Source organism: Gobius niger, assembly GCF_951799975.1.
Source record: "Gobius niger genome assembly, chromosome: 23".
NCBI classification, from domain to species: domain Eukaryota; kingdom Metazoa; phylum Chordata; class Actinopteri; order Gobiiformes; family Gobiidae; genus Gobius; species Gobius niger.
The window spans coordinates 9,635,329-9,649,317 of record NC_136874.1 but is presented as its reverse complement, the minus strand read 5'-3'; the positions used below and the strand labels follow the sequence as shown (position 1 = coordinate 9,649,317).

Here is a 13,989-nt window from a genome sequence, read left to right as displayed (position 1 = left end):
AGAAATACTCAATGATTGCATTAGGAAAGCAATCTGTAACTAACATTTGAAATAAAAACATTTTTGATCATGTCATGTTCATTTGGTCGGTACAGTGCATGTTAATGAACGTGACTCATGTAAACGTGCCCTGCTATCCCAGAGCCTGGGACCTTCTCGCTGTAAGCTTTTATTTAAAAAGAAAAAAAAAGTTATTAAAAAAGTTAAAGATATTTATGCATTTAACTTTGCACCGATTCGAGCGAAGTGGTAAGAGGTCTAAACCCAAACCGGATATGCATCAGCATCAGCATCAGCCATGATAAGAAGCGTCCGAATAGTGCTGTCCAGTGCTTTATTTGTAAATGAGTATTTTCAGGAACACTTTTGGTCTGATGTGATGGATTGGGGGAACAGGCCAAAACAGAAACATTTTTTGCCGGATCCTCCAAAATATTTCCCGGATCCTTTACCCTGAAAAAAATTTAATTGAGGGAATGCGTTTCCCCAAACGGGGGATCAAATTAAGCACTGGTGCGGTCAGTGAGGAAGGAGGTAGAGAAAGGAGCCTGTATGCTTCCTCTCATATCTCCTTTAGCATAGGGACCTCTGGAGGGTCCACACCAGTGGTAAGGGGCCATCCCATAAACCACCGTTCCGTCAATCCCAACCCCACCCTCGAGTGATTCATGCACAATCACTGCTGATTGACAGGGTGTACATTTATTTCAATAAATCAATAAAACATTCTGCCCAAGCTAAACTTTCTAGAAGTGACCAAATAAATGTTGTAGACACCACAGCTTTCATTTAGAAGAAACTTTAGCCTCATGGCTCATTTGAGGAGTATACCTCACTGTGTTAATACAGCTGGTGATGTCTGACAATGAACCATAGGGCAGGAGGTGGAATATCTTACCAGAGCTTTTTTTTTTTTTTTTCTGTGGAAGGTGACTCTAAAACAGCTTTTTAATCATCGTCCGTTTACTGTGTGGCTGCAACAGTTTTTTGTGATATAGTTGAAACAGCTGTTGGTGATGTCACTTCCCGTTTCCTTCACTGGGTAATGCAAACGCAGCAGAAGCTATCGTTCCTAACTGCATAGGGGACTAACGGTTGACCTTATCACGTGACAAGGGGATAGGAGCTAGGATAAGGACGTAGGCACTATTATTGGAGGAAATCGGAAGCAGCCAAAGTGCATGTCATGTCCATTCATTGACATCACAATTCTAGGTGATAATTTTGGAAATAAATTACAGTCTAAAATGGTCAATACAAAAAAAATGTGGCCTACTTTGAAAACCAATGAAATTCTGCCCTAATGAGTTAAACTGCTCCAGACCACTATATAATAAACTACAGAATGTAGGAGGTACATTTATACAATAAGTCTACTAAAGCTGCTGACTTTAGATTACTCCTCTGTGACATTAGGTAGCGAATTAATGATATGAACACTAGCGGGCTTATGTACGTCCAGGCTTGCAATTACCACATTTTAGCTGATGTTGATTTTGTGGTAGAATAAATATGCAGAAAACTCAGGTTTTTGCCAGCCTTTTATTTCAATAAAGGGACATGAAGGCAGAACTATTGAATGAGTTGCTTACAGATTAGATTGCGATGGATTGAAGAGTTGACCGACATTTTGTGGACAGACAACCTTTATTTCATTCTTTCTTAGGAAACATTAAATAGAACTTTAATATGAACAAGACAGGTTTGATTTGTATTTTGACATGTTTTGCAAACCAAGTGCTCCTAAACCTTTTCAGGAAAGATTTTACTTTGATATTTACGAGTGCTCCTCAGCCAGTTTCTCAGCCTTCTGGACAACTTCTTCAATGGGGCCCACCATGTAGAAAGCCTGTTCTGGCAGGGCATCATACTCTCCTAAACAAGGAAAGTTAAATTATTGATCATGAACAAGTGGATGGGACTACAACGCATAATTCCATTTCTGCTTACCCCCAAGGATGGCCTTGAAGCCGCTGATGGTCTCCTTCAGAGGCACCAGCTTGCCCATATGTCCTGTGAAAACCTCAGCCACCTGGAAGGGCTGTGACAAGAAACGCTGGATCTTACGGGCACGAGCCACAGTCAGTCTGTCCTCCTCAGACAACTCATCCATTCCCAGAATAGCAATGATATCCTGCAGGGATTTGTAGTCCTGTAACGTGGGAAATTGTAGAGTTAATAAAGTTAGACATTATTAAAGCTTGTGCATTTCATTAGTCACAAACCTGAAGGATTTTCTGCACACCACGGGCAACATCGTAATGTTCAGAACCCACAATGTTGGGGTCCATAATACGGGAGGTGGAGTCCAAGGGGTCCACAGCAGGGTAGATACCCAGCTCAGCGATAGCACGTGACAACACGGTGGTGGCATCCAAATGAGCGAAGGTTGTGGCGGGAGCAGGGTCAGTCAAATCATCAGCGGGCACATAGATGGCCTTTGAAGGTAAGATAAGTGATTAACAAAGCTAATTCATTCTCATTTGGTTTCATTACAGGGATAACCCAATATGTTTACCTGCACAGATGTGATTGAACCCTTCTTTGTTGTAGTGATTCTCTCCTGCATGGTACCCATGTCAGTGGCCAGAGTTGGCTGATAACCCACAGCGGATGGAATACGACCCAAGAGGGCAGATACCTGAACATGAGCATCATTGTCAAGCATAACATCAAGGTAACCCCAATACCAAGGTTTTTTTTTTTAAATATACATTTGTTGCCCCTTGTGGGAAATTTGCTTTGTAGATCAATATGCATAGCAAATATGATATAAAATGGCATGTGCTTAAATCTAATAGACAGAAAGAAACTGCCAGTAGACTTTCAATTGTAATAAACATGTTAGCACGTTTTGGGCTTGCTAGCCATTCAGGCAGTGTCCCCATTAGTGACTAAATTATAAATTTGCATGGCACACCCAAGTTTAGGTTGGTGAAAGCCTGAAAGTTTTTTCACAAACATCCCATCTCGCATTTCGGCACATCCTATTTATGGATCGGTTTGACAGAAGGATTCTGACCTCAGAGCCAGCCTGTGTGAAGCGGAAGATGTTGTCAATGAAGAGCAGCACATCTTGACCTTCTTGATCACGGAAATACTCAGCGACGGTCAGACCAGTGAGAGCCACTCGGGCACGGGCACCAGGGGGCTCGTTCATCTGTCCATACACCAGCGCCACCTACCATTACAAATGTCATTAATAAAAAGATCCATTAAACAAAATAAAATCATCTCAAACTTCAAACTAACCTTGGAAGTAGTGTCTTTCAGGTTAATGACACCGGATTCAATCATTTCATGGTACAAGTCATTTCCTTCACGGGTTCTCTCTCCCACACCAGCGAACACAGAGTAACCACCATGGGCCTTAGCCACATTGTTGATCAACTCCATGATCAACACAGTCTTGCCGACACCAGCACCACCAAACAGACCTGGAAAACAAGATCAAACGGATAAATAAATGCCATCAGAATTAGTTTGTTGATAAATCAATGACATACCAATTTTTCCTCCCTTGGCATAAGGAGCGAGCAGGTCGACAACCTTAATTCCAGTGACCAAAATTTCCTGCTCCACACTCATGTCTGTGAATTCAGGGGCCTCTGCGTGAATTGGCGCCGTCCTTAAAAAGATCACAAATACAATAATTGTAACTCGCTACAATCCAAACGGAACCAGCAGGTTTTGTTTTTAGACTTTGATTTGAACTTACTGTTGTGTTGTGATGGGCCCCCTCTCATCAATGGGCTCTCCAATTACATTCATGATTCTGCCCAGGGTCTCAGGGCCAACAGGGATTCTAATTGGAGCGCCGGTGTCCAGGACTTTCTGCCCTCGGACCAAACCTTCAGTACCATCCATAGCAATGGTTCGCACGGTGTTCTCCCCTGAACACACCCACAAAAAGATGTTGAGTGCATTTGAGCAAGCTTAGATTTTAACTCAAGGTCGAATACAACAGCACTCACCAAGATGCTGTGCCACCTCAAGGACAAGTCTGGAGTCGCGGCCAGCCACCTCCAGAGCGTTGAGAATGGGTGGAAGGTCCTCATCAAACTGGACGTCGACCACGGCCCCAATGACAGCCACGATCTTCCCACCGGCAGTCGCTGCAGCGGCGGCAGGAGCGACATAGTTTCGGCCTGCAAAGATGATTAGACAGAACTTTAATGGTCACGTCACCTTGCATTAACCACATCTTTCTTTTCCCCAGCAACATGAGTTAGCTTAACGTCTAAAACACATGACAGCAACGCAGCAAGTCAAATGAATGAAGCCTGTATTGAGCTAATAATGCTAACGCTAATCCGTCCAGAACATACTGTTCAAAATCGTAATCTGCCACGGCGGTCTTTTCACATGCATTACAGCAAGATTGTCCACTTTTAGCTAGAATATAATAATGTCTATTTAATATAGGCAGACTTTGCGATCCAAATAGACCAACATGGCCTCACGTCATTACAAAGGTCATTTCTGCTAACACATTTACAACATAAAGGAGAGCGCAGCATCCACGTAATTCCAATATGTTTGATTGTGAATACATAGATTCACATGATTAATAAATATTCATAGCATTAAAAGCCTTTAACGAACACATCTGAACGTAGAGGCCTTCACCCCCGGTAGACATTCAGCGTGGAGGTGACTTGCTAGCATCAACCAACATTAGCCTAGTTGCAGCTATCAGCTATCTTTTACGCTTTTCGTTACACATAACTCCACAAAAACATTAAGCATGCCTAACATACGTGAAAGGACGGCCGGGGATCCAGTAAGGGCTTTCAGGGGCTGGACCCCAGGCTTGAGAGCCTGCAGAGCCCCGGTGCAGCAGCGTCCCACAGCTCCTAACATGGTTAAAATGGCTGAAGGTGGAAAGAGACAGCGGAACTCGCTGCTTTATAACGAACGAGGGCATACACTAACTGCGCATGCGCGTGGAGCATGCGCAACAACCTCTCCAGCTGCCTGACATTCTGCCCTCGCTGACATTCTGCCCTCTGCTTTCCATCCAAACACAGTCCCTTCAAAGTCAAAGTATCTATGTGTAGGCTGTAGTTTTGGCTCGTGTGTTTATATGTAGACACTATGATACTGTGCAAAACAATAGTATAATTTTCAAGGCTTTGCAATATGTGATACAACAATGACAGTAGCAGAGCCTGAAATGATTCTCATCTTATCTTTTCAGTAGGCCCTTCATTTTGTTGAGACAAACAAGAGTACATGTTTGTCTTAACATGCACTTCTGAAAATGTTAATATCTTGTACAGCCTTCGTCAAAGTCCAGTACGTCCGTCGTGGTGCCCTTTGTCAATCAAGATGTCTCACTGGTGGCTCCAACATTGAGAATTCACTCTTTTCAAACAATATGTAATTTTTTGTTCATTTATTTCTCATAATGTTAATGTAACGACTCACAAATAATAGTGGCTAATACTTTCTTATAATTAAAAAAATACACATAAACCTAATTTCAAACCCATTCATTTTTAGGTGAACGATGTGTGGAGGCCCCCTGGAGTAAGTGTGGAGAATGGCTCATCTAGTATAAGATTTAAGTGCAATTTATCTTTTTGGCACCAGGGGGAGCCCTTGACTAAGAATAACAAATACGAGTCTTTTCCCTCTTCCAGGTAATTTTATTTGCAAAGACGCAGCAAACAGTCTCTAATAAGTTTTTTTTTTGTTTTTTTTGGGGTTTTTTTAACCCTGGCTTTCATCCGTCCCTAAGCTTCCTCCTCCAAAAACGACGACTTGTCTTTCAAATGAAGTTAAATGGGTAAATGATGGCTATGGTGTTTTGTGTCGCATTGTTTTGTGGTTAAGTTAATGTTGCTGCCAATAGTATTTCCTTGGTTATTGTTTTGAATATCTGGAAATGTATTTGTGATGCTGCCTGTGTTTTTTTTTGTGTGTTTGTTTTTTTGTTGCCGTGGTGGACACTGGGGAAGATGAGAAGGGGTCCAGATGCAGCATGGACGTCTCCAAATACAAGCAAGGTCAGAGGATATGGAGGACCGTGGCTGCCAAAACTATAAATATATACATAAATAAATAAATAAATAAATAAATTTAAAAAAGATAAAATTTGCAAAGAAATGCGTGCAATTATGAGAATAAGTGCATTTATTTCTGTATTTATTTATTTATATATTTATTTATTTCTGTATTTATTTATTTATTTACATATTTATTTATTTTTGTATTTATTTATACATTTATTTCTGTATTTCTCTATTTATTTCTCTATTTCTGTATTTATTTTTGTATTTATTTATTTATTTATATATTTATTTATTTCTCTATTTATTTATTTATTTCTCTATTTATTTATTTATTTTTGTATGTATTTATTTATTTCTCTATTTATTTATTTATTTCTCTATTTATTTTTTAATTTATGCATTTATTTATTTATTTCTGTATTTATTTATTTATTTCTGTATTTATTTATTTATTTCTGTATTTATTTATTTATTTCTGTATTTATTTATTTATTTCTGTATTTATTTATTTATTTCTGTATTTATTTATTTATTTATTTCTGTATTTCTCTTAATGAGATGCAAATCATGGGGTGGGTCGGGATGCCTCTGCTGTCAGCTCATTGGTCAATCTTTTTCCTTGCTCCAGAGCTTGTCCAGCATAGACGGCCATGTTGAGATCACTGTGTTCTCGCTATAGCCATGTCAGAACGAAAAGAAAAAAAAAGCATTCTTCCATATGCAGCAATTGCATTGTGTGTGTGTTTTTTAAACAAATAAGTAAATTATCCTTTGCTCTGTGTCGCTGAACAGCCTCCATTTTGGAGTGGTGAACGGTTGCATGTTGGACCTCAAGCATATCTAGTTGGGGACTGCTGTGCTATGTTCTAATGAGCTGAGAAGACTGGCGGACAGGAGAATCTGTAGTGCTGACTATATTATTTTCCATTTGGATCAGTTACGTAAAGTCCCGTCGCCAGACGTCAGTCTTAAGGCGTCATTAGTACTACTATAAAGAACATATTTTTCGGTATTCACGAAGCCCTGGCGCACACTGATCATTACATTAAACATAATCAACAGCAAATATGACCAGACCAACTACAGCTGTAACATCAGTCCTCGTGGCGGAAACGTCAGTAGGCCCACATGCGTTTCTCCGAGCTGAGCCTCCTCATCAACACATCCTTCTACTCAAACTTGAACTTATGAGTGAGGTCCTTTTCAAAAGCAGCTGAATGAGCTGGGCCTTGCGTCTGTGCAGAATACTGCGCCGATGCAACGAAAACACGTTTCCGAGCGTGGAAAACGACCGGACTCTGGGGCTGTAGAACGAGCGCCTGCACCCCCACACTCCCCCCACACACACCCCCACACTCGCGCCACCGTTTGTACCATGAATATGGCTCGGTCAGTGCTGTGGCCGCGTCCACTTTTCAGTCTCTCTCAGCTTCACTAAAGCTCCAGTGTCTGAGTGTAAAACGCACACTTCGAACGCGGGGACTTTTCGGCGGACTTCAGCGCTTTGTAGTAAAACACACACGAGCACCTGTCACTGCCTTTGCCTCTCACGAGCATCGTGGACTCTCAGGGCGGAGGATGATCGTTGATGCCCCTCTATCATATCACCTATATTTTATTTTGTGCCCAGACAACACGGGAGCCGTGCGCAATTGCGCACGAGCGCAGCTTGGAAGGAACCGTGCCAGAGAAAGAGAGAGAGGGATGAAATGCCGCCTCCGTGCTAGAGGAGGAAATAGTTAGGCTACTTGTTGTGGAGTTTGGGCTGGTCTAATCGGGCAGAAAGCGCGAAAGTAACACTGTACAATTGAGTGATCTTTGCCCAATTTGTAGTGGTTTGTAGTGGGCACACGCATCTTGACAGCATGGCGCTTCTCAGCGCACGCCTGTAATGTACATGTACGCACTTTGCGCGAGAGCTCGTCGCGTGCGGTGTATTAAACCGATTGAAAGCGCAAAGTAACAGTTTCGCACATGAGTGATACGTATCTTGGCCCGGTTTGTCGTGGTTATCCGGCCATCCTGCATGTTTTCTAGTGGTTATACCCGTCGCTATGGGCTGGCCATACGGGGCCATGCCCGCCCCCCCGACACAGATGTGGTGTAGTAGACTACGTGATACGCAGACATACGCCGTATAACCACGAGAAGGCCTGCAGAACTGCTGTACAACCACTATAAATTGGGCAAAGATCACTCATTTGCACAGTGTTACTTTCGCGCTTTCTGCCCGATTAGACCAGCCCAAACTCCACAAGTAACCTAACTATTTCCTCCTCACGGAGAGAGAGGACCGGCGGCATTTAATGCATGTAGGCCTACTGACGTTTCCGCCACGAGGACTGATGTTACAGCTGTAGTTGGTCTGGTCATATTTGCTGTTGATTATGTTTAATGTAATGATCAGTGTGCGCCAGGGCTACGCGAATACCGAAAAATATGTTCTTTATAGTAGTACTAATGACGCCTTAAGACTGACGTCTGGCGACGGGACTTTACGTAACTGATCCAAATGGAAAATAATATAGTCAGCACTACAGATTCTCCTGTCCGCCAGTCTTCTCAGCTCATTAGAACATAGCACAGCAGTCCCCAACTAGATATGCTTGAGGTCCAACATGCAACCGTTCACCACTCCAAAATGGAGGCTGTTCAGCGACCCAGAGCAAAGGATAATTTACTTATTTGTTTAAAAAACACACACACAATGCAATTGCTGCATATGGAAGAATGCTTTTTTTTTTTTTCTCGTTCTGACATGGCTATAGCGAGAACACAGTGATCTCAACATGGCCGTCTATGCTGGACAAGCTCTGGAGCAAGGAAAAAGATTGACCAATGAGCTGACAGCAGAGGCATCCCGACCCACCCCATGATTTGCATCTCATTAAGAGAAATACAGAAATAAATACAGAAATAAATACAGAAATAAATAAATAAATACAGAAATAAATAAATAAATACAGAAATAAATAAATAAATACAGAAATAAATAAATAAATAGAGAAATAAATAAATAAATGCATAAATTAAAAAATAAATAGAGAAATAAATAAATAAATAGAGAAATAAATAAATACATACAAAAATAAATAAATAAATAGAGAAATAAATAAATAAATAGAGAAATAAATAAATATATAAATAAATAAATAAATACAAAAATAAATACAGAAATAGAGAAATAAATAGAGAAATACAGAAATAAATGTATAAATAAATACAAAAATAAATAAATATGTAAATAAATAAATAAATACAGAAATAAATAAATATATAAATAAATAAATACAGAAATAAATGCACTTATTCTCATAATTGCACGCATTTCTTTGCAAATTTTATCTTTTTTAAATTTATTTATTTATTTATTTATTTATGTATATATTTATAGTTTTGGCAGCCACGGTCCTCCATAAGAGGACAGAAAATCACTTAGTTTCACAATATGTGTCTGACATGTAATGATCTGTGTTTATCTTGACTGTTTAATATGTACATATTTCAACAATATACTGCTCAGACTGGTACAAAACTTGTTGAGGCATAGGAATGTGTGCCTTGGATGACTTTTATTCATCTGACAAAGCATCATCAGCCACAGCCTCCTGCAGCTCTAAGTGTATGTTTAAATAACATGCATTAGCTTGTAAAAACAGTGGTTACTCCCAATGTCGCAGGAAAGATACCTGCAGGGGTTGGAAAAATCAAAGCGTGTTATAAAGAGCAGCCAATCCATGTTTCTCCTCCTCCCTCATGCCGCACACTTTTCTGGGGGGAAAAAAAAGTAAAATGATCTTAGTAAACATGCCCTGCCATGCCTTCTGACCTTTGTGGTCTGCCTGCTTCTCTGTTTAGCTGATTCCACACAGCTTCTTATGCAGTGCGGTTTGACTTTCATTCAGGGAAGATACAAAACAAATTTTCAGTCAAATCTGCATTTTCATTTTATTCCTACTTAAAGCCTATTTTAGTCTTCTGTTTATGTAATTATTACTAATAAGTATGGCTCGAGTTATGGTAATTCTTTCCATGTATTACTGTGATAATTCTGTAGTGGCTCTTATCGCTTACAGCTATCTGCACAAAACACAGAGTTTCTGAAAGTATTGGTGATTAACGGCTGGGGGTCTCTGTCTCTTGTTCAGAAGTGCATTCTTGAGTGGCAGCTTATCTATTCTTCCTTTGCTTTGATCAATACGGTAGACAGTAAAAACATTTTTGTCATTCCTGCTGTGATCAGTCCTAGTTTTAGACCTCTAATGCTCCATTTATTTGGGATTACAATCATATTAGTACCGCAATAGCAACATTTACAATCACTTTTAGAGTATAGTTTTCAGTTACACAAATTTATAAAGTCACAATTTACTCTAAATGAGTCAAATTGGCATGTGAGAGACAAGCTCTTGCCATGTAATTGTACAATGTGACTATAAACACATTTTCTTTTCACCACCAACTGCATCATGTTTACAGTGAATCACACTTTGACAGATGATTTTGTTTTCACAGGTGAATCCTGGTATGCTGTTTTTGCAAGGTGTTTGGCCTACAGCAAAAATATGGCATTTCTCGAGCTCTGAATTATTGTGAGGTGAGGTTTCTAAATGTTAGGTTACGCTCCAACACACACACACACACAAATCTGCACTGTATTCAATGCTATGGAGAACTAGGAAAATACAAAAAGTTACCAAGCAACCGATTGATTTTGTTTATCCCGAGGGTTTATATCTACTGATTAAAATGACATCGACATGGAAAAAATTGGAAAAAGCAGTGTCGGTGTTATTCAAAGACTCCTCGTTGACATGGGGGGTTTCTGAAGTGTGTGGATGTCTGCCTCCCCTCCCTGCACTGAAAAGGGTGTGCGTCTCAAAGAGGGCTGGCCTGGCTTCATTTACTGCGCCCCAGAATGGCTCACGTCTGAGGCAGCCCCCTGAGATCCAGACAAAAGTTTGGGTAGCACGCTTTTGCAGCCGGTGTCACAGCTTGAAAGCCGCGAGGCCTGCAGACTCCCAGAACCCATCTTCACCCCATCAGGACTTCCAAGTCATGGACACATAGGATCATACACTGCAGCCGCTCAGATTGGTCTCTATGAAGAGCACTTTTGCACTTTTCAAGAGCTCTGTGAACACTGAAAACCCAAGTCAGCATCATTGTAAGTTATGCATGCTTCCTGACTAAGCCCCATCAAGTGAGCGCCTGTTAGAGCTTGTTGTGGGTTTGTGGAGGCATTAGAGTAAGTAGATCTTTGATTCTCTCCTCTCTTTCTGTCACTGCTCTGAAGAGTCATGGTCCCCTCTCTGCACTGGCTCCTGCTCCTTTGGGGACTACAAGGTCTGCTGGCACAGGACTTTGACGAAGATTACGAAGAAGAAGTCGTGTCCACCAGAAAGAAGAACGGCAAAGTCTACTCACCTAATTCTGTAGGCCAGAACGGTAAAGGTAAGCTGCCTCCTCTTTGTTACTGTCACAGATGTCACAGATTCAGAGATGACGGATGCTAGTGAGGCTTACTCCAGGTGGCAATTGGGTCATTTTTATCTGAACAGTGCTGCTACAGGTGGAGGAAACTAGAACATGCTCCTCAACAAGGACACTGCTGGAGGATGCAGTGGATTGATCATATCTCTCAGCCATCCATCTGCTGCTGAGTGGCCAGTGTATGCTCTGTTATCCAAATGTTTTATTTGCGCAGGATTCACTTTCCCCCGGCGCATTCTCTCACTGACATATTTCTCTGAAGATGAATGTGATTTCTCCTCAGCCTATATTAGATCTGTGACCTCCTTTTGTTGTTGAAGGTTGCCTCTGCGAGTTGAGTTACTTTTATTTGTCTTTAATATTATATGTCACATCCATGAACTTATCGCACATTTTCTTGATCAGGCACCAGACTATAGGCCTGCGATGTTTAATAAATCTTCTTTGGCGAGCAAGAGAACTCCACAGATAAAAGTGTCGCTCTGGCTCTCGCAATTCACTTAGCCATGATGAGTTAGGTCTTTATGTTTGGCCGGATATGAAAGTAATGGACAATCAATCTTGGCTTAAGGAAATGCAGGGCAAGTGTACTTTATGTAGCAGCAGCATGTGAATGATAATAGATAATGTCCCAGTTACTAGAGAAAAATGTCAAGTTACAGTTTTTTTTTATTACAGTCTCTGAGTTTATAACTTTTCTTTTTAGCACTTGTTGATGAAGATTGCAGTTTGGAGATCGCCTTTCTGATCGACAGCTCAGAGAGTGCCAAAGACAACCATGCCCAAGAGAAGCGCTTCGCCGCGGACGTGATGGACCGGCTGCAGGCAGCGCGGCTGCAGGCAGCGCGTCTGCAGACGGGCCGCGGCCTCGTCTCGCGCGCCGCTCTCCTCCAGTACAGCAGTCACGTGATCATAGAGCAGACCTTCAAACAGTGGCGCGGCCCCGAGGATTTCAAAGCCCGGATCGCGCCCATTGTCTACATCGGCCACGGCACTTACACCACGTACGCCATCACCAACCTCACCCGAATTTACCTGGAGGAGTCTGCGCTTCAGAGCATCAAGGTGGCCATCCTGCTCTTCGATGGCGTCTCTCATCCAAGGAACCCTGATATATTCTCGGCCGTGGCAGACGCCAAGAACCAGGGGGTGCGCTTCTTCGCCATCGGCATCACCCCCGAGGCCAATGAACTCGCTAACATCGCCCAGCTGAGGCTGATCGCGAGCTCCCCCGCCTCCCGCTACCTGCACAACCTCCAGGACAGAGCGATTGTGGACAAAGTCATCAAGGAGATTGTGAGTGATTTAAGTCCAAGGCTAACCCTACATGTTGTATTTCAGATGGTACAATTAGACCTAGTGTGCTCTTTAAACCCTGCTGTTCTAGGATGCAAAAAGTGCAAAGAGGCTCTCTGACACATCTCACTGTGGTAAACAGCTTTTCAGTCAGTGCTCCAGGACATGTTTAAACATAATTCTCAAATATACATGCAATTGTAATATTTAACACACACACCAAAAAAATCTATTCATTTAGCCCCAGTAGCAAAATTTAGGCAAATTGTGTATGCAAGATTTAACAGACTGTGCAGCTCCTACATTCCGTTTATAAAGTTCCAGACCTGCTCAGACCTGCAAAGACCTTTTCAAAATCCTTAGCATTTCTTTGGCTTGGAGGTCCTTTCTGATTGCAATTATGATTATACATTCAGTAGCTGATTGATACCCAAGGCATTGTTGCAACATATGAAGGCATCTACGTTTTATTTTTTTTGCATTTGCAGGCTTCCTAATCAGCACTTTCTCTGTGGACACCACCCTCCGTTCTCATATTACATCCCTCTATTACACCTGCTGCCCGCTACCATAGTAACATACGCGAGAAAATCAGCAGAAAATGAATTTCTACCGAGCTCATAATTATATCTTCTGTCTTGAGTTTCTTGTATAAACCGCAGATGCATTTCCAGTTAATTAGAACATGTGCGACGCAGGAACTTCCTGAAGTCACAACCAGGCTATTGACTGAGACATATGCTCCACATTAAACCCCTTTGTGGGAAAAAAACGTGGAAGCAGGAACCAAGTATACGTGCACGCCACATCATTCAAGAGAACCCACTTCAAAAACCAGGGCTGGCTGTTGACTCAGGTGGAGCACGTCTAAATACGATAAAGAAAGTCTTCTAGTTGTACCGATGTGGCCGGCTATAGGAGCCAGTCTCCAGGTCCACTTTCATCTGGATGTGAAGGACAGCATCTGTATGTCATAAGCATGTTTCAGCTCCACAGGCCATCTTTTATCTTCACTGTTCGTTCTTTTCAACTGCCTTCTCGGAGACGGCATATCCCTCTGCTACCTAGAGATGCTGCTATTCCTGAACAATGCATGTGGTTTGCGTTTGGCCTCCCGTCCGACCCCTCGTATAGAGAGCGTGGTCAGCTTTCATGTGATGAGAAACCCGAGGCGTAAAATGCA

At 41.8% G+C, this 13,989-nt stretch overlaps 2 protein-coding genes across 2 annotated transcripts in view; one reads left to right on the top strand and one right to left on the bottom strand.

Annotated features, from left to right (window-relative positions):
* Positions 1 to 1,628: 1,628 nt before the first annotated feature.
* atp5f1b (ATP synthase F1 subunit beta) lies at positions 1,629 to 4,921 on the bottom strand. The gene is made up of 10 exons (XM_079581941.1): positions 4,761 to 4,921; positions 3,975 to 4,148; positions 3,719 to 3,893; positions 3,507 to 3,628; positions 3,253 to 3,437; positions 3,023 to 3,181; positions 2,519 to 2,641; positions 2,226 to 2,438; positions 1,951 to 2,152; positions 1,629 to 1,875 (listed from the first exon to the last, which is right to left on the bottom strand). The coding sequence occupies exons 1-10, from the start codon at positions 4,861 to 4,863 to the stop codon at positions 1,778 to 1,780; spliced, it is 1,554 nt and encodes a 517-aa protein (XP_079438067.1). The 5' UTR covers positions 4,864 to 4,921; the 3' UTR covers positions 1,629 to 1,777.
* Positions 4,922 to 11,058: 6,137 nt separating this feature from the next.
* LOC306981889 (uncharacterized protein) overlaps positions 11,059 to 13,989 on the top strand; it is a 25,948-nt gene continuing 23,017 nt past the window's right edge. Inside the window, exons 1-3 of the mRNA XM_079581625.1 lie at positions 11,059 to 11,184; positions 11,314 to 11,471; positions 12,217 to 12,806. Coding sequence (XP_079437751.1) covers positions 11,318 to 11,471; positions 12,217 to 12,806 — 744 coding nt within the window. The 5' untranslated portion in view covers positions 11,059 to 11,184; positions 11,314 to 11,317. The remainder of the gene's footprint in view (positions 11,185 to 11,313; positions 11,472 to 12,216; positions 12,807 to 13,989) is intronic.

What these genes read in the sequence shown, in the direction of transcription:
- atp5f1b (XM_079581941.1), bottom strand. Translation starts at nt 4,863, where the DNA reads ATGTTAGGAGCTGTGGGACGCTGCTGCACCGGGGCTCTGCAGGCTCTC. An exon ending in TGCCAAGGGAGGAAAAATTG is followed by an intron (nt 3,438 to 3,506) that starts GTATGTCATTGA and finishes CTTGTTTTCCAG; the next exon opens with GTCTGTTTGGTGGTGCTGGT. An exon ending in CTTCAAGGCCATCCTTGGGG is followed by an intron (nt 1,876 to 1,950) that starts GTAAGCAGAAAT and finishes TTCCTTGTTTAG; the next exon opens with GAGAGTATGATGCCCTGCCA.